We start from the raw sequence: 26,021 nt of genomic DNA on the forward strand, positions 1-26,021 counted from the left end.
GTGCCCTGTGGGCATTATACATGGTGTTGGCACTGCATATATACTGGCTATGTGCCCTGTGGGCATTATACATGGTGTTGGCACTGCATATATACTGGCAATGTGCCCTGTGGGCATTATACATGATGTTGGCACTGCATATATACTGGCTGTGTGCCCTGTGGGCATTATACATGATGTTGGCACTGCATATATACTGGCTGTGTGCCCTGTGGGCATTATACATGGTGTGGGCACTGCATATATACTGGCTGTGTGCTCTGTGGGCATTATACATGATGTTGGCACTGTGTATATACTGGCTATGTGCCCTGTGGGCATTATACATGATGTTGGCACTGCGTATATACTGGCTATGTGCCCTGTGGGCATTATACATGATGTTGGCACTGCGTATATACTGGCTATGTGCCCTGTGGGCATTATACATGGTGTTGGCACTGCGTATATACTGGCTGTGCGCTCTGTGGGCATTATACATGATGTTGGCACTGCGTATATACTGGCTATGTGCCCTGTGGGCATTATACATGATGTTGGCACTTTATATACACTGGCTATGTGCCTGTGGGCATTATACATGGTGTTGGCGTTAGAGTTCAGTAGGAATACTTATATAGCAGGTAGGGTGCCCTCATATCTATATCTATGGCTCCCTGTATCTTTCAGCCCCATCAGGTACATATTAACCATTGATGTCCTGCAGCAGAGCCCAATATTCACCATAGGGATTCAAGAAAAACACAGAGACATGTTTATGGGGAAACCTGTTGGTGGGCACAGGGTTTATTTCAATTTATATTCAATTGTGGGTTGGGCATCCCTAACAGCTGATGATTCAGAGGAAGGCAAAAAATCCCTGAGGGCAAAAATTCCTTCCTGACTCCTAGAAACGGCAGTCGGTTTTACTCCCTGGATCATGGCTTTATATCTGATATTAGTATACATACACACACACCCCTACACATGTGCCTCCCACCCATTTAACCCCTACCCACTGACCTCTCACACACACACATCAACTACCCCTTTACATGCACCCACCAACCCCTCTACTCACATCCCCACCTGCCCCTCTAAACACATCTCCCCACCCAATCCTCACCTATCCACCCACATCTCTACACATGCACCCACCTACTCCTTAACATAAACACAAAAACACCCACCTCTCCACACACGCTCACCCCCCACACAAACACACCCACCCTCTCTATACACGCACACATATGATGATCTAGAGAAAGGCAAAAAACCCTCCAGCTGGGCCAATCTGCACCTTGGTAAAAGTTCATTCCTGACTCCTAGAAACGGCAGTCGGTTTTACACCCTGGATCATGGCTTTATATGTTATATATGACACCCCCCCACACACACACACCCATCCCCTCTACATGCACCGCCTACATACCTCCTACCCACACCTCTACACCCACCCGCTGCCCACCCCTCAACATAACGAAAAAAGGATATTAATTATCAGGGGGAGGTTGGAGACAGCATCCCCCCCGAAACATCTTATGGTGGAGCGCTGGGGGGGGAAAAAAAAAAAAGGTCTAGAAAATGTTCAAATATGAATTATAGAAATATAGTTTTTTTAATCATATGGTCTACGGTATATCAGCTATAAGTTATGGCACCTTTAACTTGTATATTGATCACCTGGCACAGGCAAATTGAAAAAAGATTGTAAGTAAATTAATATGTTACCCAGAGTCTCTGGAACCGCCCTGTGGTGGTCCTTCCATCACTGCAGCTGGAGTGTCCTCTGCTGCTTCCACGCTGGTTCTTCTAAAGGGAAAAAAATAGAAAATGATTCACTGTTTTTAGCTGTTACTGCAGTTATGATCACTGGAGAAATAATATTCCCCATAAAGGGCAGTTACTGCTGTAGGGATAGGCTTCACCTCAAGGACGGAGCTGCAATATTTGAACAATGTCTACTACCTAGTTTCCGGTAGGGCGGGGGCTTTGGTATATTGTATTAATCCATAAGACTAAACCGATAGACTGGCACATATTTTAGTGGGAAAAGTTATGTTGTAAGCGTAAGTTGCTTTTATTTCTCTTGCACTTATCTCGTCTGTATATTGCTCCTATGTGTCAGTAATTGCAATGGAACATTTAATATGTAAAATACATACCCAGAAGGTTGCCGCAGCTCCTCTTCCTTTTCTTCAACTCTGCGCCTTATGCCACGCAAGGTAGATGTTACTGCCTGAGAGTGCAGGGAAGAGAACAAGGATAGGAGCAAAGGGGAAAGAAAGAAGACAGTTATGATTATAATAGTTCCTTTACATGAGCTTGTGTAATAACCTACTGACTGATGTTGGGATCCAGGAAACTTCCTTTATAGAGAGAAACAAATGCCACATAGTGACTGCGCAGGCGATGTCCTTCAGGCGTCTGTGGGAGAAGATACTCAATGTTAACTACTGCTTTGTACCAATGTCACTATTGTGCCAATATGGCACCATACAGCGATTAATAATGTTCCTGATTATATCAATCACTACTGGTGGGAGAAAGTGAACAGGCGGAGGAGGTCATTAATGCGAGTGAATGCAAGCGGTGAAGTTTAAGCGAGTGCTGCAAAGAACGTGTAAATGCTGGGTGAGATTGTTCTGTTTTTTCATCCTTTATAAAATTTTTGCTACACGGATATAACGACTGGGGGACGCCCCATAATAGTTGGTGTAGGCTGGAAGTAAAATTACCCTGCGGTGGTGGAAAACAATCATATAAGTAACATCAATTAATTCACTAACTTGTGCAACTATATTGGCCACTAAAGACTGGGGTAATATTTTGCTATATACAGCAGCACGGACACTTATAAGAGACATTGGTTTATATATAAATCTTGCTTGAATATATAAAGGGAATTAACTCTGCAAGAGAACTTTTCCCTCTCACCAACCCCACCAGGATAATTGAAGTGGAACCTGCATAGAGAACACAATAATTTAGTGACTGTTTTTTTCTCTTTTTTCTTGCTATTTAAGGTTTTTGAAATAAAGTTTTTTGTGTTTTTAAACTATCTAATACAGTGCATTTATGGTTTTAAATGGATGTAACTATAGGGCTGATTCACTAAGGTGCGTGAAAATGAGCGCTATTTATAGCATGCGTTAAAATTTTATTGCGTCTTATTTTTCACGTCTTAACACACGAATCACTAAAAGGATACTTGCGTTAATTAAGACGCGATACTGTTTGCGTTATTTAAGTCGCAAAGACAATTTTTGTGCGGTATTTGACGCAACGCGCTCTAATTAATGCAGCACGCTACTTGTTGTGCACGCTAATTAACGCATGTGCGCTACTTTTCGTGCGCAAGCCATATTAGCCATACACACCATAATGTTCGGAAAACGACTTTTTTTTAAAATGCCCATTTCCCTGCAAACTGGCGGCTGCATCACTCTGGGGCCAACACAGACTTGAATAAATCCCACTGCAAAGTCCTTATTGTGTTGCCAAAAGCTCAGTAACTGTACTTTTCTATAATTTTTAGTTTTTTTTTTTCACGTCTATTTTAGCGCAAAAAAGCATGCAATAAGCATTATCGCACTTTAGTGAATCAACCCTTATATGTGGTTGTGAATAAGGTAGGCTGGCCAGCCAAGTTTTTAATTTGATTTTAATGTGATATATCAATACTAAATAAATTCTATATAATTTTAAATTTGCCTCTTTCTATAGAAAGTGGTAGAGGAGGGAGGGGTGCCCACCTCTTAGTATTGATATTGAGACAACACTCTGTTGAAAGAAAAAGCTTTGGAATTATAATACAGACACACAGTGAATAAAAACCTCTCCTATAATAATAATAATGACACTTACAGGTGCCTGAAACGCAAGAGGGGTCCATTCTAAAATATATCCCCTCCAGTACTTCCAGTTGTTCCTGTAACATAAAAGAAAGTATCAGTGTGAGAAAGGAATCAAGGGGTCAATGCTATTCCTCTTATAATTAGACCTATGAACCCACAGTTAGCTCTTTAAGATCCAATAAGTTTTTATGCCTCGTCATTATATCTGTGATGGCCTCACATATTAGCTTTATGCACACTGACACGTGGCTCTGTTTAACCCCACTATCATTTAAATGAGATAAAGGGAATAGTTACTAAGCAACAGGTCTAGTTGGGTTTAGTGCAGCTCTGGGTCTGCTCATCCAGTGTTATTGCCTGAGCCTTGTGCCATTTCATCATTTGGGACAAAGATCCAAACATAAAATATACTGGGCCAAGAGCTGACAATCTCATATCATTTATTCCTTATTTAGATAAACATGTATTTTGGATTTCTTACCAGATGTTTAATCAGGATGTAATAGTTGGGGATATTCTCCTCCTCGTGGTGGTCGAAGGCATACCAAAAGAGAAAATGTTCCCTGAAAAAAAGAATTCCACTAAGCATTAATAAAAGTTATATCTACTATTGCATTGTATTTCTACTATAGGTGCACTTATTCGATACAGTGTGACGCCAAACTCAGAAGGTCCCATAATGCATTGCAGTGAGTGGATGTCTGTGCGCTGTTTAATCTATATAATCAGAAACGAGGGCCTCGCAGTTGTTGTCGGGCCCTAAAGAGTCTAGGGCACAAAACAGCTCCTGTAAGTTAAAGAAAAGAGCATTAGGGGCACAACTGAAAATTCATCAACATACTGAGGAGAATAGTGACAGGAAAGGATTGTGTGTTTCTATGGCAAATAATGCCAGGAATAAGGGATATGGCAAAGGTGGAACACTACATACTGCATTACTCCTGCACAAACTCAAGCCGGAAAGCATGAGAGTGCGGTGCTCTGTTCATTTTTTCCCAAGGCTGGTTCATTTCTTTTCTGAAAAGGAGCACTGGCCCAGGGAAAAAGAACAGCTTGATTCACTGAAGGGGTCTAAAATATTGTATGGCAGCTCCCACCTATATGTGTGAAAGGTAAACACAGAGAGACACTGGATGCTGTGCAGAGAGACAGAGAGCTGCTTAAGAAGAGGTGATAGTTTCCAGTGAAGTTGAAGAAAAGGGAATTACAACAGACATATTACCTGCATCCCTCGCTTACTCCTGATACTCCCGCAACCTAAAAGCAAACACGAGAGACACGGAATGAAAAAACAGACATTTTACCTGCATCCCTCGCTTACTCCTGATGGTCTCGCTACCTTAAAGCAAACACGAGAGACAAATGGGTATATATATGATATTGGCTGCCACAATATCATAAATATGCCCCTATATGTATATGCAGAAAGACCTGTTGGGCTCTAACAAACTGGACCTAAGAAACCGACCACCCCCCCCAGGGTACTTAAGGCAGATTAAATAATAAATGTACCAATTGGATTTGCAAGATTATGTCTTAAAAAGTCCTGACGAGTCGCCATCTTCAGATCCTGAAGCCTACGATGTTACTGGCTTCAATGAGAGGGGCTGGCACAAGGCTGGGGTACCCCAAGGGGTCTCCCTCTATGAAAGCTGGCTATACCCACTAGCTCAGATAAGAATAGATTATATCAAACTAGGGGGATGCCAGAAAAATCTCAATATCCAAAAAATTCGCACTGAAAATCGCACCGAAGCACAAGCCAATGAACGCCAGAAGGCACAATAGCAATCTGTGTAGAAAAGAGAATAAAACAGACAAGTCAGCATTTGGGATAACGCAATTAGCTCTTAATATGTCCTATAAAATTCTCCGGTTTACACATTTATAAAGCACCAACATTTTCCAGAGCACTGTCAAATAAATTGGAGTATATATTGAAAATACAGATTACATACATACATACATACATAGTCGGAGGGTGACTTTTTTGTTTGGGGAGGCTAAAGATGGGCCATATACAGACTGACCTACAGCTAATGTGACACTTAGTGGATGTTAGTGGTGTAAAAAATAAACCTCCTAACTACCTCTTGCGGTTCCCACTGACTGGGTGGGAGAGCTTTTTTTACCCTAAAATGCTTAGGATGTGAAAGTATTCATACGTGCACTTCTGTGAGGGGATCTCCATCCACTTGTATTTTAGCTTAAAGGGGTAGTTCAACTTTATATTAATTTTTAATATAATGTAGACATTGATATTCTGAGACAATTTGCAATTGGTCCTCTTTTATTTTTAATAGTTTTACAGTTATTTAGCTTTTTGTTCGGCAGCTCTCCATTTGGTATTTTAGCAGCTATCTGGTTGTTAGGGTCTAATTTAACCTAGCAACCAGGTAGTGGTTTAAACAAGAGATGGGAATATGAATAGTTAAGGGGCCTGCATGGAAAAATAAGTAATAAAAAATAACAATAATAATAAAACTGTAGCTTCGCAGAGCAATACTTTTTGGCTGCCGGGGTTAGTGACCCCCATTTGAAAGCTGGAAAGAGGCAGAAGAGAAAGGCAAATTATTCAAGAACTATAAAAAAATGAATTAGGAAGACCAATTGCAAAGTTGCTAGAAATAGGCCATTCTATAACATACTAAACATTAACATTGTGTTTTAGTTAGTTTTATAGAGAGAGAGGCAGTGGGTACTGATATCCCAGGCACATTATATACAGTGTGACGCAGTCTGTATTTATAAAACAAGCACATTATATACAGTTAGAAGCAGTGGGTACTGATGGCAGATATTCAGGCCCTGGCACTATTACACTGGCACTGATACACAGCATTGGCCCCACTGTAACTTACTATAAATGAACAATACAATGACAAAAGTAAAAAACAAAATAGTAAGTGCAAAAAACAACAAATATATAAAAGCAGTATGAGCTTTTTAAGGGGGAAAGAGTTAACTTACCATCTGTCAGGGTAGGGGACAGGGATATTATAAATGTCAGGTCATGCAAAAAAACAATTTAATTTCAACTAGTGATTCAGCCTTTAGAACTGTATAATACCTGTGTATAGTACCTGTGTATAGTACCTGCGTATAGCACCTGTGTATAATACCTGTATAGTACCTGTGTATAGTGCCTGCCTGTGAGTAGTGCCTATGGGAGTGGGATAAAATCTGCAGCAAAAGTTGAGAGTTGTTTCTCAGGTAAAGTTTACAGCCTGCAGATTCTTCCTTTCAGTCTTCATTTCTGCACTGCCTTCAGTTTGCAAAATCTCCCTATCCCTGTGTGCATCTGTGCTTTGATTGGCCAGTTTTACTGTCTGTCAAGAAAGCTGTGCTATGATTGGAGAATCCACAAGAAGACAGATCCAGTCAGAATTGGTTTGCAGGAACAGAAGATTTGCAGGACAGTGCAGAAACGGAGTGAGGTTTTGTTTTTTTAAGGTGCCAAGCAGGTTTGGGGAGGCTTAGCCTCCCCTAGCCTTATTGAAAATCCGCCTGTGCATACATACATAGATATATATAGATTTGAAAAAGATGTGGCACACGGATTATTTGCAAAAAAGTGTATTAAAAAGAATCACATCACATATGGGACGTTTCGGACAAAACAGGCTTGATAAAGGGCATGTGTTTTGTCCGCAACTTCGCATATGTGATGTGATTCTTTTTTCAAATAATCCGTGTGCCGCATCTTTTTCAAATCTATCTATTGTGGAGGGATGTGACGGCGTCCTGAAGTTGCAGAGCACCTGGATTCACACTATGGATGAGTGCGGTGTTCTTTGAGGTTTATATATATATATACAAGAGGTAAAGAGGACCCTCTGGTATATATATGGAGGTAGGTGTTCTGCCTCTCCATTCTTAGCATTGCAAGTGTGATCTCTATAACTTATCAAGTTGTCTTGAGATAGCAAGAACTTACAACCTCAGTAGTGTTGGCAGATAGTTGAATCAGAATGTCAGAATGGCACCTTGGAGATCATTTAGAAGTTTAAGGTCCCCATACATGGGCCGATTCTAGTTGCCGATATCGGTCCCTTAGACCAATTCGGCAGCTAATCAGCCCGTGTATGGGCACTACCAAGGGGACTGCCCAACCGATATCTGGCAGGTTTAAAAATCGATAGCCCCAGGCCCAAACGATTGAATTAGCCTGGATTCTCCCGATATCGCCCACCCGTAGGTGGGGGATATCGGGAGAAGATCCACTCACTTGGGGTCATCGCCAAGTGAGCGGAACTTAAGGTGTATTGGCACCTTTATTCCAAACTGTGAAGATCTTGAAAACAGTGAACACTCAAGATAGGTCAAAAGATCATAATATGATCCACTCCAGCAAATATATGTGTGTACATAAAATGGAGTCTAGAGATACTGCTGGGGGTGAGTTAACCACCCAGACAGAAACTATGGGGAGAGGGGAAAATATGGGAACAAATTAAATGAAAGGCACTAGTAGTCGAGTCCTAACGTATGTGATGATCACTCTGTCCTGGAGCATCTGAAAAACAAGAGGGAAAGGAAGAACAAGGAAGATAATGCAAACATCAACATTAATACTTGTTGCCATGTCCTGAGGCTTGGATGGTGCCAGGAAAGAAGGATGTTCATCAGTCTATTTTGGAAACACATCCTCATCTTTGGATAGAAGAAGCACCAGTTCATTAATAGGCCTGAAGAAGAGCTTAGGTGAGCCTTCTTTAATGACTTTGACTTCGACCTTCCGCCCCTTTCTGTCGTTACTTGGTACAGTCTTTAATATCAGACCCATAGCCCAATGGTTACGGTGAACGTCTTTATCTTTCAGCAAAACAATGTCACCTACTTGTAGGTTGGGTTTGCCAGTTTGCCATTTGCTACGCCTTTGAAGGTTGCAAAGGTATTCCTTTTTCCAACGACTCCAGAACACACCAGCAAGGTGTTGTACATGTTTCCATTGTCGTTTGTGAACATTGGGGTGGTACCATCGGAAGCTGAGAAAGTTTCTGTTGTCTTCACAATGAAACAGTGAAATATGTGCTAAACATCAGCCATCACAGCAACTGATTCTTGCCTCAAACAAAGCAGAACTCCTACAAGATTGTTGCTCAGAAGAATCAGAAAGAAGAAGGTCATTGAGTAAAACACCATTATATTTTACGCTTGAGTCAAAGACCACCCTGATCTGGTCTGGTTTACGAGGATAGTACACACCAAAACATGCAAAGTACCAACATTCCTCTCCTTTCTTAAGTGGTGGTGCAGGCTCAGTGTGACCTTCTGCATAAAGTCAACAAAGTGTTTTTTCATCTCACTTTTCCTGTTTAGGGTGCACTGTAAAGAAATAAACCGTCCTTCTGCAAGCTGACTATTATTTGGTAGTCTCCATCTAGGGACATGAAATGGTAGGGATGCTACCCAACTGTTGGAGTCATCCTGGTCCTCCATTGAGGTTGCCAACTCATTGTCTTGAGTGGATACATCGAAAACTGTGGTGTCAAAGTTATCACTTTGTTTGATGCACTGTTGCGTTCTTTCACAGCATAGTCTTTCCTACACACAGTAGTGATGTGGACACTGTTCAAAATAAGTATCGCGTCCATTTGGCAGAACATATGTCTTAAAGGAAGAAACCATAGTAGGCCTTCTAATTTTTCCCAGGCAGACGTTGCCTATGATTACCCAGCCTCGATCCAGGCGTTGGGCATATGGGGCATCATGTTGTCCACTGATTTGTTTGCGGACCTTGTGCACCCATAGGATATCTCTGCCAAGTAGCAGAAGGACATCAGCATTTCTGTCAAGAGCAGGTACATGATCAGCTATATCGCTTAAGTGAGGGTGATGAGAGGCAGCTGCAGGGATAGGGATCTCTTCCCTGTTAGTTGGAAGCTGGTTACACTCAATGAGAGTAGGTAATGGTATTTCTATACCGCCATTTAGAGGAGCTACTACAAGACCACTGCCTCTCCAGCCTGATCTGTAGTTCCAGCACAGGTGCCCAGGGTGTAGGGTAGGGCATCTCCCTTTATGTTTAACAGGTCAAATAAATTTGATCGGTTACTCTGATCATTCAAAATTGTTTACAGTCTTACAGCCTTTTCAGGTTGACCCTTGGGATACACACGAACCAAGCATATTTTTGAACAGGATTTGTCATGGAGTCCTTCTCCACAGACTAGAGTACATGTAGGTGATACTGGGGTAGGAGGTGCCGTTTGGTCCGTTTCCTCCCCACCTTGCTTTGCTGCAGGAGGGTTATCTGTGGACATAGAGAGACTGCATTGAAGTGGATGAAGTGCTTGTACGTGGTCATTTCTGTTGCATTCTATGCACTTAATGGTAGCCTTACAGTCTTTAGCAAGCTGCTCTGTGGAGGCACATCATTTGAAGCAGATCCCAAATTTTCTAAAGAGTTCCTTGCGCTCTTGCAGGATTTTTCCTGAAGCCAATACATCTCCTGGGCGGGTGTGGTTTGTTATGTAAGGGGCATTGACGATATGGGTTCTCAATTTTGTCGCCTTGATCGGTCCTTTGAGGGAGTGTAGTAGGTTAGATAGAACTTCAGTCCTTTTTACTGACACTGGATGTCTGTGGTCTCTGTGTGCAATGCGTGGGCTTGTGGGCTTTGGAGCAGGTAGACCAGGAGGGTTGAATTCCCCAAAGAAGAAACTTGGGTCATTCTTAGTGTCTGCAATTTTCCTGATGAAATGAGGGAGGAAAGGAAACTTGATTCATTTCCTTGTACTTTGATCCAAGCTATGCCCACCTTTCCTGAATACTGTATGGTAGCTTGGAAACTATTGGGTTGACTCCACGGACGGTGTCGAGGTAACTAAGGCCAGGGAGATGAATGTCAGCCTTGGTGAGCTGAAGCTCCAAAAGAAGGTCGCTGAGCTCTTGAAACTTTAAATTGTCCTTGCCAGATATCTTTGGGAAATCTTGCGACCTTTTGAATAAGGCATCCTCAATTGCTTCTGGGCTGCCAAAGCTACACTCTAGTCTGTTCCAAGCAGCACTAAGTCCTGCAGCAGGGTTGTCAATATGCACTGCTTTGAGTCTCTTAATACTTCAGTAGACTGGGGACCTAGCCACCTGATGAGCAGATCAAGTTCTTCTGTAGCTGTGATGTCTAGTTCACTCATTGTGGCCTTGAAGGTGGATTTCCAACCTCTGTAATTTTCAGGTTTGTCATCAAATTTAGTGAGGCCTGTCTTAGTAAGTTCTCTGCGGAGCATGTATTTAGCAAACTGCGACAAATCTGTGTTTTCAGACCTTGGATTTATGGCTTCTGGTGGAACAGAGTTAGAGACAAAGGCTGGTGCATAAACATTTAACCTTGACAATGGTTTAGAGTCCATAGATGTGTTGGGTTGCGGCTGTGAAGCAGTGGCTGGATGTACTGGAGCATAAATAGATAGATTGTCTTGAGATGCAGCCATAGTCTTGATTGATGCAGCCATGGTGACTGGGAGCTGTAGTTTTGGAGAAGTATCTGAACCAGTCGTGTCAGATGCAAGAGAATGTGTCCTGCTTTGGTTTAAGACATAGTTGGTAATGCGTTCCATGTAACCCTTTGTGTCTGTTGGACTGCCACAATCTCTTCCACTCTCTTGTTCTAAAACATTCAGCCTTTCCAGAGCTGTGGCATGCTCACACTGCTTTTCGAACGCCTCCATTTCTGCGGCTTCTACTTCCATTTCTGCTTTCTTGCCGCTTTTGCTTCCATTTCTACCTTCTTTTGGGCGAAAGCTGCCTGAACCTTAGCGGATTCTGCGTCTGCACTTGCCTTATTAAGCTGTTGGCTGAGAATGGAAGATCTTGATTGTAGGGATTTGGAGGATCTCGTGGAGTGTCTCCCAGATACAGAACAATGAGATCTGGATTCATGAAGTTGTGTGATTCGCACTTCTGCCTTTGTCTTTGTTTGAGATACTAAGCTGTCTCTGTTTAGATTCAACTCATCAAATTCCTTTGTTTCTTTCTGTGACTCTGAAGTGTTGAAGTGTACATTTAAAACACAATTGCTGGTAACTCTCATGGATAGCAATTGTTTAAGAGTGCCTTCAAGCTGCAGTGGATCAAAGGCAGGTTGAGAAACAGCAGATATACAGTTAACAGTCTTGGACCATGAGTGGTTAATACTAGAAAGCAATGCTTCTTTTTCAGTCTCAAACATTTGTTGAGCCTTCCAAGTCAATTTGGTTGTGCGCATTGGTTTTGCACAGGGTTCAGGGTTTAATTCCTGATCTGAAAGAACTTCTAATTCTTGCTGTGGATCAGCTTCCACGGAATGTGTAGTGCTGTGCTGAGACATTGTGCTGGCAGAGAAGGAGTTAATGCTAAAGTCCTTCAGCAGCAGAGAAATGTATCAATTTAGCTGAGGTTTGCAGGGCCTGTGTGCAAGGCAATGCAGACAGGTTTCACTGTCACTTACAGCAGGGGTCCCCAACCGCCGGGCTGCGGACCAGTTCCGGGCATGGCTGTGGGCCGCAGCGCACCCCCCCAGCGCGTCGCATGTATTACGTGCCCCCGCCCCCCTCCCCTCTGCCTCCGGTCTGTGGAAATTTTGTTTTGCCTCCTACCGGCCCGTGGTGATAAAAAGGTTGGGGACCCCTGACTTACAGGGGCAAGCAGATTTGTATGATCAAATTCCAATAAACAGTCACTGCACTGCTGATAACTTGAAAGCTGCTGTGTGCTGTGTGGCAAGTATGCTGGCATATACAGGCTTGTGTGACAATGGCTTTGGTGCTGTCGTTGTATTCCTAGGGGCACATTTACTAATCCACGAACGTCCGAAAAGCGTCCGTATGCGTTTTTTTCGTAATGATCAGTATTTTGCGACTTTTTCGAGCGCTCAATACGAAAAAGTTGCGACAATTTGCGAAAGTCATAATGGCTATGAAAAAGTCACGACAATTCACGAAAGTTATAATGGCTATGAAAAAGTCACGACAATTCACGAAAGTCATAATGGCTATGAAAAAGTCACGACGATTCACGAAAGTCATAATGGCTATGAAAAAGTTGCGCATAAAAAATACAAAAAAGTCGCAAAATGTTCGTTTTCCAATCCGAATTTTTCCCATTCGGATTCGGATTCGTGGATTAGTAAATCAGCCCCCTAGTGTCCTTGTGTAACATATCACATTATATTCCAGAGCTATCAATAGATCTTTTGACTGTTCTGCCTCCCCATTCTAAGCATTGCAAGTGTGATCTCTATAACTTATCAAGTTGCCTTGAGATAGCAATAACTTACAACCTCAGTAGTGTTGGCAGATAGTTGACCCAATCAGAATGGCACCTTGGAGATCATTGAGACGTTTATTCCAAACTGTGAAGATCTTGATAACAGTGATCACTCAAGATACAGTAGGTCAAAAGATCATAATATGATCCACTCCAGCAAATATATGTGTGTACATAAAATGGAGTCTAGAGATACTGCTGGGGGTGGGGTTAACCACACAGACAGAAAAATGGGGAAACTACGGGGAGAGAGATGGGAACAAATGAAATGAAAGGCAAAGCATGGAACAACAATGCATGTGTAACATGACAGTATGAGGAATAAGGCGTGGGTTAAGTAAGAGAGAGATCTGTTTATTTTACACTTAATTTGAGCTTTGTGTCACTTTTAGCAGGGACTAGGCCTCACTTTACAAAATGCAGTAAGTTTCCTCATTGTAGCCAATCAGAAATTAGCACTGGTTCAGTAAGAGTGAGGACAGTACCATACTGATGTAAAATGTCTGTGTGGTCGCTATGAGTAACAGCACTTTTCTACTTATGTCAGTAAATAATGTTTCTTGTTCCTAATTCAACCCTGGGCAAGATTGCGCATGGCAGTAACCCATAGCAACCAAGCAGTGATAGGTTATCCCATACCAGCTGCAGGTAGAACTATGAAAGCATAAATCTGATTGGTGCCAGTGTTGATAACCCCCCCCCCCCCCATCATAGGATACATTTAATGCAGGGAATATGAAATATGGGCAATAAGTGCTTTTGGGGCAACTAGGCCAGATTATTGTATTATTGGGTAACCATGTACCCTATTGCCCCCCACACTCGGGGTGCTTGAAGGCAAAGTACTTGAGACTTTACTAATATATTCTGTAAAAGAAAAATGTATTGAAATGTACTCAGTTAAAATCAGTTAAATGTTAAGGTTGGTACATAAGAGCAGGGCAAATACCCAGGGTAAAGGGCAGAACTCTTAGCAGCCTGTCAGTACTGGGAACAAAAATTTGTATGGCCACCAAATGTTAAAAGTATATATTTGCTGGCAGCCCTGAAAAAGTGCTAGATCCTGGGTCTGTGTCAACCAACGGACTGTACCAACTGTCACATTCCTAGGGGTGAAGGCACCTCTCATCACATGACAGGCGCTGCTGTTAAAGGGGAAATGTACCCTGTTGATGAGCAAGGTTCATATGGGCTTTATTTGCCCTTAGACGTGCAGTACATACAAAGCTTATTCTGTACCCAGTGCATTGCTTTGTACGTGTGGCCTATTGAGTCAGCCCAGTTACTGTGCTGCCATATCTGTTGGAAAGATCCGCCCATTCATCAGCCATGGTTTCACTCACTGAATAGTGGGGAGAGATGGGGGTGACACTCTTAACCATAGGCTGGGCTTTGTCTTTAGTAGGGGAAATGGTATATACAGGTATGTATGGGGGGCTGGTTTCTTCTAGTCAGGGGGCAGATGGAGATGGGTGGGGCACAAATCATTCATTACTCTGGCAGTGACCGGGCTGCTTGGCTGTTGGGCCTTGAACAATTCTCTAAATAGCATGTTGGGAAACAAGAAGTGGCACCGCACCCTGACCCATGCCAGTAACACAATATGCCCTGCATGTTACACAAACCCCCATATTATGGGGAACCATTAGTTGGTTACTCCCCCCTATCCCAGTCACTAAGTCCTCTTTGGCATAAAAAGTGAGAGAGTGAGTGAGAGACAGAGAGAGAGTTAGAGACAGAGTGAGCAAGAGAAAGAGAGTGAGTGAAAGAGAGAGAGACAGACAGAGAGTGAGTGAGAGAGGGAGTTAGAGACAGAGAGGGAGTGAAAAATAGAGAGAGTAAGTGAGAGAGTGAGAGCGAGAGAGTGGGAGAGACAGAAAGAGTGAGTGAGAGTAAGTGAGTGAAAGTGAGAGAGAGACTGAGGGAGACAGAGCGAGAGAGAGCTCCAGGGGGTTAAGATGTGCAGTTTCAGTAAATGTTAGCCAGAGGGGCATCTTCCCAGGGTTCATGGGCCCTAAAAGATCATGCTGTGGCGCTCTGTGTTGCTTCTAGTTATCCATCTGGCCCTGTATCCCTCCTAACCCCTCCTACTTGCACCCTGTATCATTCCCTTTGCTCTTCTACCTACTCATCTATACAGCGCTGCCTCTGGGGTCCTGGCCACCTGGGGCGGCCAAGTTTATTAAAAAATATATATATTATTATAAACCAGGGAGAAAGTTTTAAACCGGGCAGCTCCCTGAAATACCGGCAGTCTGGTTCAAACTGGATGGGTGGCAACCCTATTGGTCACTTATCCCCACTTCTTATACAGATCAGTTGGAAACATTGCATAGAGCAGGCAGTGATTGTGACAGGAGGGGGTACTGCGTGGGAGCACCCCTATTCTCATACACCTTATAGTAGTGCTTGTAGGACTTTTTCAAAAAAAATTTTTTTTTGTATAATTTTTGCAACTTTTTTATTTTTACAGACTTCCACAATCACAGATCAAAAATAGAGAAAGAAGAGAACGGAAGACAGAGAGTCCGGGATGAGAGATCAAGCCCTTGGGTAAGTTAGGCACATACGTACATGATGGGATGCAAACTGGACCAGTTGGCTTTTGGTGTTGTAGAGAGGAATTATTGCCGTAAAAGGCCGAAGGATTTTTATTTTGCAGAAAGCTTTATCATACCTGAGTAAACAGCCCTAGAAGCTTTTTCTGTTTGTTTAGGATTGCAGCTGCCATTTTAGCTTGGTCTTCATAGCTTCCTGCTTGCTGTCCAACCGTTATAGCCCAGATCACATATTCCTAATCGAGGAGGGGGGAGGAGAGTTTTTATGAATTCTTATGGAAGGGGGGGGGGGGGCGGGAGAGAGGAGAGAACTGCACAGACTCTGGCCCTGGGAATGAAGGATTTTTTTCTGAGAGAGGAAGTCAAATACCCTAAGAACATGTTTAAAAAAAATGAGACAAGAAATCCTGTGTTTCTTTTGATAGAGGACTAAGTGCAGCTTTTCTGTGAGTGCTTATGGCTGTATTTACATAGACCTTTTTGATAAAGCTTACTTAGTTTTTACCTTTCCTTCTCCTTTAAATATTTAGTACTTGCTGGTTTATCCCCTTCCACCACAACAGCAGACCTCAGAGACACTACTGCCACCCGAGAAGAAACATATTCGACAGTAACAATGTTAAAACTGGGGAGTAAATATCTTATAATAGACGAGTTTCTGTAGTCATGAAACACAGTTTATAGCATAGCATAGGTGTTGAAGAAGGATTTGAAAGTGTGCTCAAGAAACCACCTCCTCAGTGGTCACTTCATTTGGGTCAAATGGGCAAGGATCTTCTTGTTCGCACATCCTGCATTGAACTTTGCACAATTTAGTATTGTCAGCAAAAATAGAAACAGTACTGTCTATGCCCACCTCCAGGTCATTAATAAACAAGTTAAAAAGCAAAGGCCCAAGGACTGACCCCTGCGGTACCCACTAACCACACTGGTCCAATTAGAAAATGTTCCATTTACCCCACTCTTTGTACTCTATCCTTCAGCCAGTTCTCTATCCAATTACAGATATTATGTTCTAGGCCAATATTCCTTAATTTGATCATTAACCTTCTGTGAGGTACTGTATCAAACGCTTTAGCAAAGTCCAAATAGATGAGACCAACTGCCATTCCAGCATCGAGATTCCTACTCACCTCCTCATAAAAGGCGACTAAATTAGTCTGGCAAGATCTGTTACACATAAAACCATGCTGGCACAAACTAATAGTATTGTGAACTGCAATGTATTCAACTATCCTATCCCTTATTACCCCTTCCAAAAGCTTTCCTACTACTGATGTCAGACTAACAGGCCTATAGTTTTCAGGCTGAGAACGGGATCCCTTTTTGAATAACGGCACCACATTAGCAATCCGCCAGTCTCTCGGCACCATGCCAGACCTCAATGAATCCTGAAAAATTAAGTGAAGAGGCTTGGCAATCACAGCGCTCAGCTCATTTAATACCCTGGGATGAATCCCATCCGGCCCTGGACCTTTGTTTACCTTTACATGTTCAAGTCTCTTTTGAATTTCCTCCCGAGTGACCCACGCGTCAGTAGTTATATTACTAGCATTGGGTCTATTGAAAGGGAAACCTTAATTAGCTGGCTCCTCAGTATAGACAGATGAAAAATAAAGAGTTCAAAATTTCTGCTTTTTCCCCGTTCTCATCAACCAACTTACCCCCCTGTGATAATAAGGTTCCCACCCCTTCTTGCTTCATTTTTTTTACTGTTTACATATTTAAAAAATAATTTTGGATTCCTTTTACTCCTAGCTGCATTACCAATTTCCATCTCAATTTTAGCTGATAGCCTTTTTGTTTGCCTGCATAAACCATAAGATTGGTGGTGGACTACCTGCCATTGGGTGGTTGGGTGGCAAAACAATAGATCTTTTTATAACATAGAAGACAGATTTCAACATGGCTTGGCCAGTCACCCCTATTATACCTCCAAAAGACAGCTCTAATTTTCAGATCAACATATGGTTCTTGAGTAAAAGAAATATCTTATGTTCATGTACTTTTCTGGTTCAAATGAGCTTATTTATGAACGTGCAGATTTGTAATTGCGCAATTGTCAGCAAAGTGTGATCTCACAATCATTTAAAGACTTCCTCTTACTATCGCTGGTTTATATAGCCTAAGCAGTTTGGGTTTCACTTATCATCTTTGTCATGCTGTAGGAGAGCTGATTTGTACTTGTCTGACTGATCAGAACTGGACTCACCTGATCAGAACTGTAGTAGCCATTAGCGGTAGAACCAGGCACACAACCAGATATGGCTGTGATTTCATTTGGAATTTCCTTTGTTTTCCTCCTTCTTCCAAGTAAGTACCAGATTTAATCATTCAAATGGGAAGTGTGCAGATCTGCCAAGATTGGTACCAGCCAGAAACAGACCTTAGGGCCTTAGTAAATAGGGGGAGCATTATTAATTGGTATGTCTCTTTATTACAGCCTTTGCTTGTCCAGAAAATACAATGTTATTATTATAGCTAGTGACCCTCCTAAACCATAAGTAAAGGGGCTAAATATAAAATATACATGCTCCAAAAATTAACCTGCATCAAAGACTGCAAGTGGGATTCTCTAGTCACCGCTGACTCCCTGACTCCTACTTTTTCTCAGGCAAGGCAGGCAGTCAAGCAAATTCTACTTCTCTGCTCCAAATTCATAATTATTGCAGGTACTATACATGGAATTGGCCTTGGGATACTATGAAGGAATCTGTGTAGAAATGTCTTAATTAGCCTACCCAAATACAAAAAAAGCACTGTCATCCTATGCTTGCATGGTGTAGCTAACAGGCCTGTTAGTCTGACATCAGTAGTAGGAAAGCTTTTTGGAAGGGTTAATAAGGTATAGGGTACTTGAACACATTGCAAATCACAATCACAAGTTTGTGCATGGTTTTACCTGTAACAGATCTTGCCAGACTAATTTAGTCGCCTTTTATGAGGAGGTGAGTAGGAACCTCGATGCTGGAATGGCAGTTGATCTCATCTACTTGGACTTTGCTAAAGCGTTTGATACAGCCTTTGCGATATCGGTCGCCACGAGGTTTCGCACGATAATATCAGTACGTGAATGGCCAGCTTAACTATCTTACAGCCCTGCACATTGTTAAACCCCTGCATCCTGTGTCACCGGCATTTTTTTTTTAGAATTTCGCAAATAGGTCAGAGCCCAAGTCTGACACTGCAAGTATAGTGCTTTGGTTTACTATACTGTGCATTCACTTGCCCAGGGTGGCACAGAGGATACTAGGGAAATAGATCAAATCCCAGGGAATTACAATTATTAAGGAATGCGTGCACTGGCTGGGGCAAGAAATTAGCTTTACATCTTTACAGTAATAGGAAATTGGTTTTAAAAAAAAGCTCTTTGCATTGAAAAACATTTGCATTTCAGAGAAATTTTTTAAGTGCTATGGAATGCCTCAACGTCATTGGCCAAATAAATAGCCCGGTGTGTGCATTTAAAACAATCATTTTTGCAGGCAAACAGTCTGCATATCCAAGCTCAGCACCTTTGAAGTATATGGTTTCTCCTTTGCAACAATGCACTGCTCGGTAGATCTCCAAAACTATGGAATAGCACAGTCTGATTGGTTAGATGAACAGCCATGTGATTTAGGATAAATAGAGAGAAGGCAGAATGAATGGATTTAATCTGATCATTCAGACAGGAGTGTTAAACTCTGTACCATTAAATGTGTTTTGTTTTAAAATGTAACATTCTAACTGCTTGTCTGTTTGTATTGGTATTAATGTTCTTTTTTCCATACTATTTTTCTAATGGTAATGGTTTCAATTAAGAAGTAGAAATCTGCAGAATAAGCTTAAAACCAGGAAAGAGTAGAAAATAAAGGCAGAGACCTACATCATACTAAAGGCTCATTTTAAGGTAAAGTGCCCCAGCAGTGTATTACACACCACATTTCTGTAGCACCTACTAGCAGACCACAACCGTCACATTAACCGCTCTCCTATTGCTTTACACTCACTAACCCAGATATTTAGTATGCCACAGGAAAGGCTGGGGGACCTACTGCTGCGTGATTCTGTAGTATCTTAAAGGGCATGCCAACCCAAAAACAAAATGTTGGCCAGTTAAAGAAAATGTAATTCTAAGCAAGTTTCTAATATACATTCATTACAAATATACAATGGTTTTAAAGTTATTAGTAAATGTAATTGCTATTGAGAGCTAATTCCCAATACTGCTTACAGTCAGAGCCAGGAGTGGGGAAATGGAGAGACAGACACTGCTTTTAAAAGCCATGACCTTTACTAATAACTTTAAAACCATTGAATATTTGTAATAAATGTACATTGGAAAATTGCTTAGAATTACATTTACTTTCATTAAAGAAAAATGTTATTCTTGGGTTTCTATTCCCTTGAAAGACTGTAGACGCCCCTTTAAGAAACCAAAGACACAAACAGACAGAATCTAAAAATTGGAGTTGCAAATACAAAACTAAATGGTGGGGTCAGTCTCAGAATTAGAGTTGCAAAGGGCAATAAGGGGTTTGGAAGTACAGTAGGCTGCACCCTTAAATAAATCACCCCTAGAGCAATATTCATTTTATAGGTGTTTTGGGGGTTTCAGCATGAAATAAACATGATATTAGACCATTTAGACTGTAACAGAATCAAATACTGAACCTGATGTTAATGAGATGATACTGGTATTTCTGGGTTCCACTCATAGAGCTGTATAGATAACTCTCCTACAGGCCAAAAGCCAACATGAGATGCAGTTTCTATGTCTATGGTCTCTATGATACCAGTTACCTATACAGTCTGGCTATACCCTTTGCACCCTTGGAGTCATTTTAACAGGACCCTTTGAATAAGTGTTTTCCCTTTCTCATTGCCTATGTTGCTTGTTTCACAGGCCTATGGACAGCAGAGGAATATGTGATTGCCTTAGAGGGGCATACCCTGGTTTTGCCCTGCACTTACTCAGTTGAGGAAGGCATTGCGGAAATATGCTGGGGGAAGTCCAGCTGCTCGGGCTCTTGTTACAAAGTGATCATATGGACTAATACCAGGGAGAAGACTCTGACGGTATCCGAGAGATACAAGTTACGGGGGAACATAACACGGGGGGACGGGTCTCTGACTATCACTGGACTGACCCCCAGTGACTCAGGAACCTTTTGCTGCCGGGTGGAGACCCCTGGAGGGTTGAGTTACGAGAAGAATCGGATACATGTTACTGTCCAGGAAGGTGAGAGGGGCACATGCACCTCAGAACAAACTACAACATGCTGTAATGATATTGCTCCTCAGATTCCATATACACACCCCTTCAAGGTTCCTTGTCTTCTCCATCTAAAACCTTACTTTATTGACTTCTGGTTCTGATTCATACTGCATGGCTGCACGGAAATCAGTACAGTATGCATCAGGATTCTCTACTACAGTAAATGAACTTCTAATAACCCTGGCACTATGTTTGGGCTGCAGTGTTGTCCCATTACTACACCAGAGGGAATCTGAGACCTCAGACGAATGAGACTGAGCTAGATTCACATGACTGAAAGGAAACTGATTGGCCCATAAATACAGTACCAAAGTGGCTATAATACTATCATAATGTTATAACATTATCTCATGTCCTATACGAATATAAAGGCATAAAGTGCTTCTTGGCTAAACTACAGGCAAAAGAGAACTTGGCCTTGATGTGTTTCTTTATAATTCTATTTACAGGTGGAACCAGGTTTTCCCCAAGCTTCGGATATACAGTCAATGAGGCCACCACCTCCCTGCCTGCAGGTTTGACTCTTCCAACAATTGGAAACTGTGTTGTTTGTTTGCAAAATTATTGAGGCACAAGTGTGATGGGGTCTAGGTGTTTGTGCTTCAAAGGGGCAGTCAGTGTCAGCAGGGCCCATTGTGAATAAATAGTGTGTGGGACTGTAGTACTATGGCACTATTAAGTTCAGAAATTGCAGTAATATGTCAAGGAAATAAACACCCGCACAATATGGTATTATATTCCTGTATAATAATCTAAACCTAGTAAAATCCCCCACTTAGATAGTGGGAGTAAGATTAAAACAGGTTCTTACATAGTTACATAGGGTTGAAAACCAATCTATCCACTTGCATACATAAACTATATATACAAACACTAATACTGACTGTAGATTTAAGTATCACAATAGCCTTGGATACTGTGCTTGTTCAAGAACATATCCATGTCCTCTTAAAGACATTAACAGAATCTGCCATCACAACATCACTAGGAAGGGCATTCCCCAACCTCACCGTAAAAAACCCTCACCGTGAAAAACCACCTACGCTGCTTCAAATGGAACTTATAGTTTTGCACAATTTATTGTTGATTCTTGGTGGTACATTCTGTGGTTTATTGTAGGGTGTGAACCAACACATAGCCCACGGCCCATTGTTTAGTGCAGTGATCCCCAACCAGTGGCTCAGGAGCAACATGTTGCTCCCCAACCCCTTGGATGTTGCTCCCAGTGGCCTCAAGGCAGGTGCTTATTTTTGTATTCCTGGATCTGAGACAAGTTTTGGTTGCATAAAAATCAAGTGTTCTGCCAAACAGAGCCTCCTGTAGGCTGCCAGTCCTCATAGGGGCTACCAAATCACCAATCATAGCTCTTATTTAGCACCCCCAGAACTTTTTTCATGCTTGTGTTGCTTCCCAACACTTTTTCCATTTGAATGTGGCTCACGGGTATAAAAGGTTGGGGATCCCTGGTTTAGTGTTTACTGTAAATAAATAACTGCCTATAGTGTCTGATCTCTATTGTTTTTTAAATTAAAACCTGTTGGCTACTGTGGTAGAGATACAAATGGAAATATTAGTATTTGTGTGTTGGCCTACTCATCTGAAAAGCATTCATTATAGTTACATATCACAACAGAAATAATTTATATATGGTGGGTCCCACATCCAATAACCACCAAAGGACCTTGCAGTCTGGTGGGTTCTAGAATTGGTAGGATGGCACTGCTTTGCATCTAAGGCTTATAAAGGGCCCTTGTAAAGGCTACACCAGCTTTACATGCTCTGCCCAGCCCTGATGGTTTAGGGGACATAGGTTAAGAATTCCTGAAACAAGAGCAATGTTTAAGGGAATGAACTGATGCAGCACCACAAGCAACATAAAACAAGTGTATTTTATCCAGAGTAATAATAATGTACTGTATGTATGTATATCTTTATTTATATGTACCCAGCGCTGTACAGTAGAATACATTAATACAAACAGGGGGTTATTAAGATAATAAGATAAATACAAAGTATAACAATAAATACAAATACATAAATACAAATAAATGCAAGATACAGTTGCAATAAGAGTCAAAGACACAAGAGGATGGAGGTCCCTGCCCCGTAGAGCTTACAATCTTAAACTTACAGACACAAATAGGCAAATATAAGTGCTGTAGGTCACAGTGGGTGACAATACAATATAAGTGCCAGTTCCCAGATCAGATGCTGTGCGAGTAATTAATAATATTAATATTTACTTTTCCCTTCTAAAGGCGGCTTTGGAGAAGATCAAATTAATAAAGCAATTAACATCATTAGACTCAGCATTCTTTTGTGCTTCATCCTCATGTCACTTACAGTTCTAATACTAAGCAGATGTAAGTATTCTTTAATATCTTAATATACAATTGTCATTTATTTATATAATAGGGGTCATTTACTATATACAGGGTACGAAGTGCAAAAAACTGATGCAATTCCCTTACATCCAGCATTTATCAGGACTGAATTCACGAGGAGCAGATTATGGCATGAAGCTTATACCATATAACTGTATATGATAGGTTTATTGGTGGGTATAATGGGATGTAACATTTATAGATTCTGCATTGGGTGCCTTACCCGGGTGTTGCATACATAAGGAGAAAGGATTTGAGCTTCATTGAGAGAGAGACGTGCCTTTATCTGGCAAGATGCAAAGTGGTGCGAGGAATATGGTGCCTTCTGCCTATTTTTTGTATTTTACAGCCTCCATTGTGCATGAACCCAGTTGGTTTCTTAACTCTGTCTCTGTTTTGCAGACAAGGCCCAGGAAGGCAAAGCAAGCACCGCTGTCATGTAAGTTAATAAATTGTAAGAATTTGATATTTATAGCATTTAGAGCATTGCCAGTAATATGTATGGGAGCACCAGATACAGGACTACATTTAGGCTTCAGCCAAATCCCAGCACTTTTTCAAGCGTTCATTTGACACATTAGTGTGTAACTAAATGCTGATCAGGGGGCACTCAACCCCTAGGGGGATGTAGTTTCAAATGAACAAAAGAAAATAATTTCAAGTCTTTAGGGCAAAATTAAACCTGCAGACAAAATCTTAAGCTTCACTGGAAACTCCAACATACATACTTTCTCTTATGTGAAATGATGATAATTTCAGTAGTAGTATAATTATTTCTATTTTTCCAGTGATTTACCATTGGATGCTCTGAAGAATCCGGAGTGTTAACAAGATTAAACTGTGGATAACACAGCTATAGCGGAATAAAGTCTTTGGCAAACCCTGCTGTACATGAGCATCCGAGGTCTTGTAGATGCCCAGCTACATCTGAAAATGATGGAAATCATTGCAGACAATGGGACTATTACTGACCACTTACTAACTGTACAGGAAAGTGCAATCAATTCTCCTACCCCCTCCTTTCTTTCTTTTTCTTTTTTTCCTTCCATCTTCTTTAAACAGTTCAGAGTATGGTTAGGGTCATTCTGCCCAATAACTCTGAGGTATGGCTGAGATATTTATTTATACTGAGATATTTTATTCATGTTCATGACATATAAGAACTTATTTTCATGTGGTGGAAATATCAGACTGGGCTCATTGATCCACAACCTTTTCCCATTCAGCAGGAGCCCAAGCAAGCCTCTTAAGCCTGTTTTGTTGCCTTGAAAGCAGTTCCTGAGTTGCCCCCTAGCTTTACTGTGCTCAGTTCCAAACGGAGGTCAGTGGCACATATATATACAACAAAAATTCGCACAATGACTACAGACATTTTATTTTGATTGCAGGTCAAAATATATATATTATTTTGCTATAATAATATATTAACATATATATATATATATATATATATATACATACTGTATACAATATATTGCTTGGGTGAAAAATCTGTTCCTCAAATCTAAAGGGGGGCCCTTGTCCTTTTTTCAAATTAATTTAGCATCCATCCCTGGACACACTCACTCTCTGCTGCAGTCTGCAATGCTGGGTTTGTTTTCCTATTGTTACACCCCATATAACCCTTTCTGAATCCTGAAACAAGGAAGAGACCAGCTGATTCACAGGCCTGGAGATTAAACGTGTGAGAATGGCAGCAGTTAAAATTTCACACTGAAATCAATTCAAGAAATGTCATTGGCTTTTGGTGACACACTTTTCACACCTTGAACCGCAGTTACCCCCAAAGTCAATAAGTAAAATCTGATTGGCTGTTCACAGCTCTGCCCACTTTTGGGCATCCAACAATCATCATATTTTCATTCAGGCTGAGCCCATGACTGTGTGATTCAAGTTTGGGGAGTGTAGCCTCAAAGCTGTAAGATTGGCAGCAGTTTGAAAATCTTCCCTGTCAATGTCAATGGGAAAATTGGGGTGTTCGGAGCGGCTGGATCGTTTAGAAAAGCACAAACAACCTGCTCCGCTATAGGGCAAAGTTTGGGTGCTGTACCCCTAAAACTGCAGGAGGAAAATGGGGGGCGCTAAGAATAAGGAAAAGAAGAAAAAGTGGAAGAATAAGCTGAAGTCTAAGAACTTTTCAACCCAAAATAATTACTTTTATTACTCAGTTCTGTTGTGGCCACTAAATCTGTGTCTGTGTGGCAAAGGGATTCAGAAAGAGAGACCTAAGGACTCATTAACTAACACAGGGGCCAATTAGTGATGTTCGCTGAAAAATTAAGAAACACACAGGCACCATGCAACTTGACTTGTGCGACTTTTTTGACTTTTTTTTTCTAATCCATGCCTGGTGAAGAAATTCGCTCATCACTAGTCCTAATTTACACAAGTGCGGTTGGCAGTAGCACCCAATCAGTTCTCTGCTTTCATTGGTTGAAACAAAGGGCAGATTTGCTGCACCTATATATGAAAATCAGCCCTCCCTCCAATCCTTTGTTTACACACAGGCCCCTTCTTAGACTCCACTTTCCTCACACAAGTATTGCTGCCTGCCCACTAACTGGCCCAGCCCCATTGCCAAGCTGGAGGGGCCTTGCCCAAAGTGTTCCAGGGGCAGGTATCCACAAGCAGCTGGGGGCATTTAGTGGGGCAGGGGATCTATGGCAGTTGGGGAGGTGAGTTGGGCCCTAGGGGTTGGGTTCTTGATAGGCCCAATGTACTTCAGTCTCACACT

General features: G+C 41.7%; 1 protein-coding gene and 1 long non-coding RNA gene across 3 annotated transcripts; one reads left to right on the forward strand and one right to left on the reverse strand.

The window, feature by feature from the left end:
* Positions 1 to 1,441: 1,441 nt before the first annotated feature.
* Positions 1,442 to 5,980, reverse strand: LOC116409689. Of its 2 annotated transcripts, none has more exons than XR_004221909.1 (5): positions 5,059 to 5,980; positions 4,318 to 4,623; positions 2,145 to 2,406; positions 1,711 to 1,791; positions 1,442 to 1,531 (listed from the first exon to the last, which is right to left on the reverse strand). It is a non-coding gene; the product is annotated as an uncharacterized LOC116409689 (long non-coding RNA). The 2 variants fall into 2 exon arrangements; XR_004221908.1 differs by having other exon boundaries at positions 3,847 to 4,623.
* An 8,515-nt stretch (positions 5,981 to 14,495) lies between these two features.
* On the forward strand, positions 14,496 to 24,685 carry LOC116409453 (hepatitis A virus cellular receptor 1 homolog). Its single transcript, XM_031898112.1, has 7 exons — positions 14,496 to 14,508; positions 15,559 to 15,638; positions 20,477 to 20,867; positions 21,353 to 21,418; positions 23,162 to 23,266; positions 23,690 to 23,726; positions 24,076 to 24,685. Exons 1-7 carry the CDS (start codon positions 14,496 to 14,498, stop codon positions 24,113 to 24,115), a joined length of 732 nt encoding a protein of 243 aa, XP_031753972.1. The 3' UTR covers positions 24,116 to 24,685.
* The last annotated feature ends 1,336 nt before the right edge of the window (positions 24,686 to 26,021 follow it).

Source organism: Xenopus tropicalis, chromosome 3 (assembly GCF_000004195.4).
Source record: "Xenopus tropicalis strain Nigerian chromosome 3, UCB_Xtro_10.0, whole genome shotgun sequence".
NCBI classification, from domain to species: domain Eukaryota; kingdom Metazoa; phylum Chordata; class Amphibia; order Anura; family Pipidae; genus Xenopus; species Xenopus tropicalis.

What these genes read in the sequence shown, in the direction of transcription:
- LOC116409453 (XM_031898112.1), top strand. An exon ending in ACATGTTACTGTCCAGGAAG is followed by an intron (nt 20,868 to 21,352) that starts GTGAGAGGGGCA and finishes TTCTATTTACAG; the next exon opens with GTGGAACCAGGTTTTCCCCA. An exon ending in AGTTCTAATACTAAGCAGAT is followed by an intron (nt 23,267 to 23,689) that starts GTAAGTATTCTT and finishes TCTGTTTTGCAG; the next exon opens with ACAAGGCCCAGGAAGGCAAA.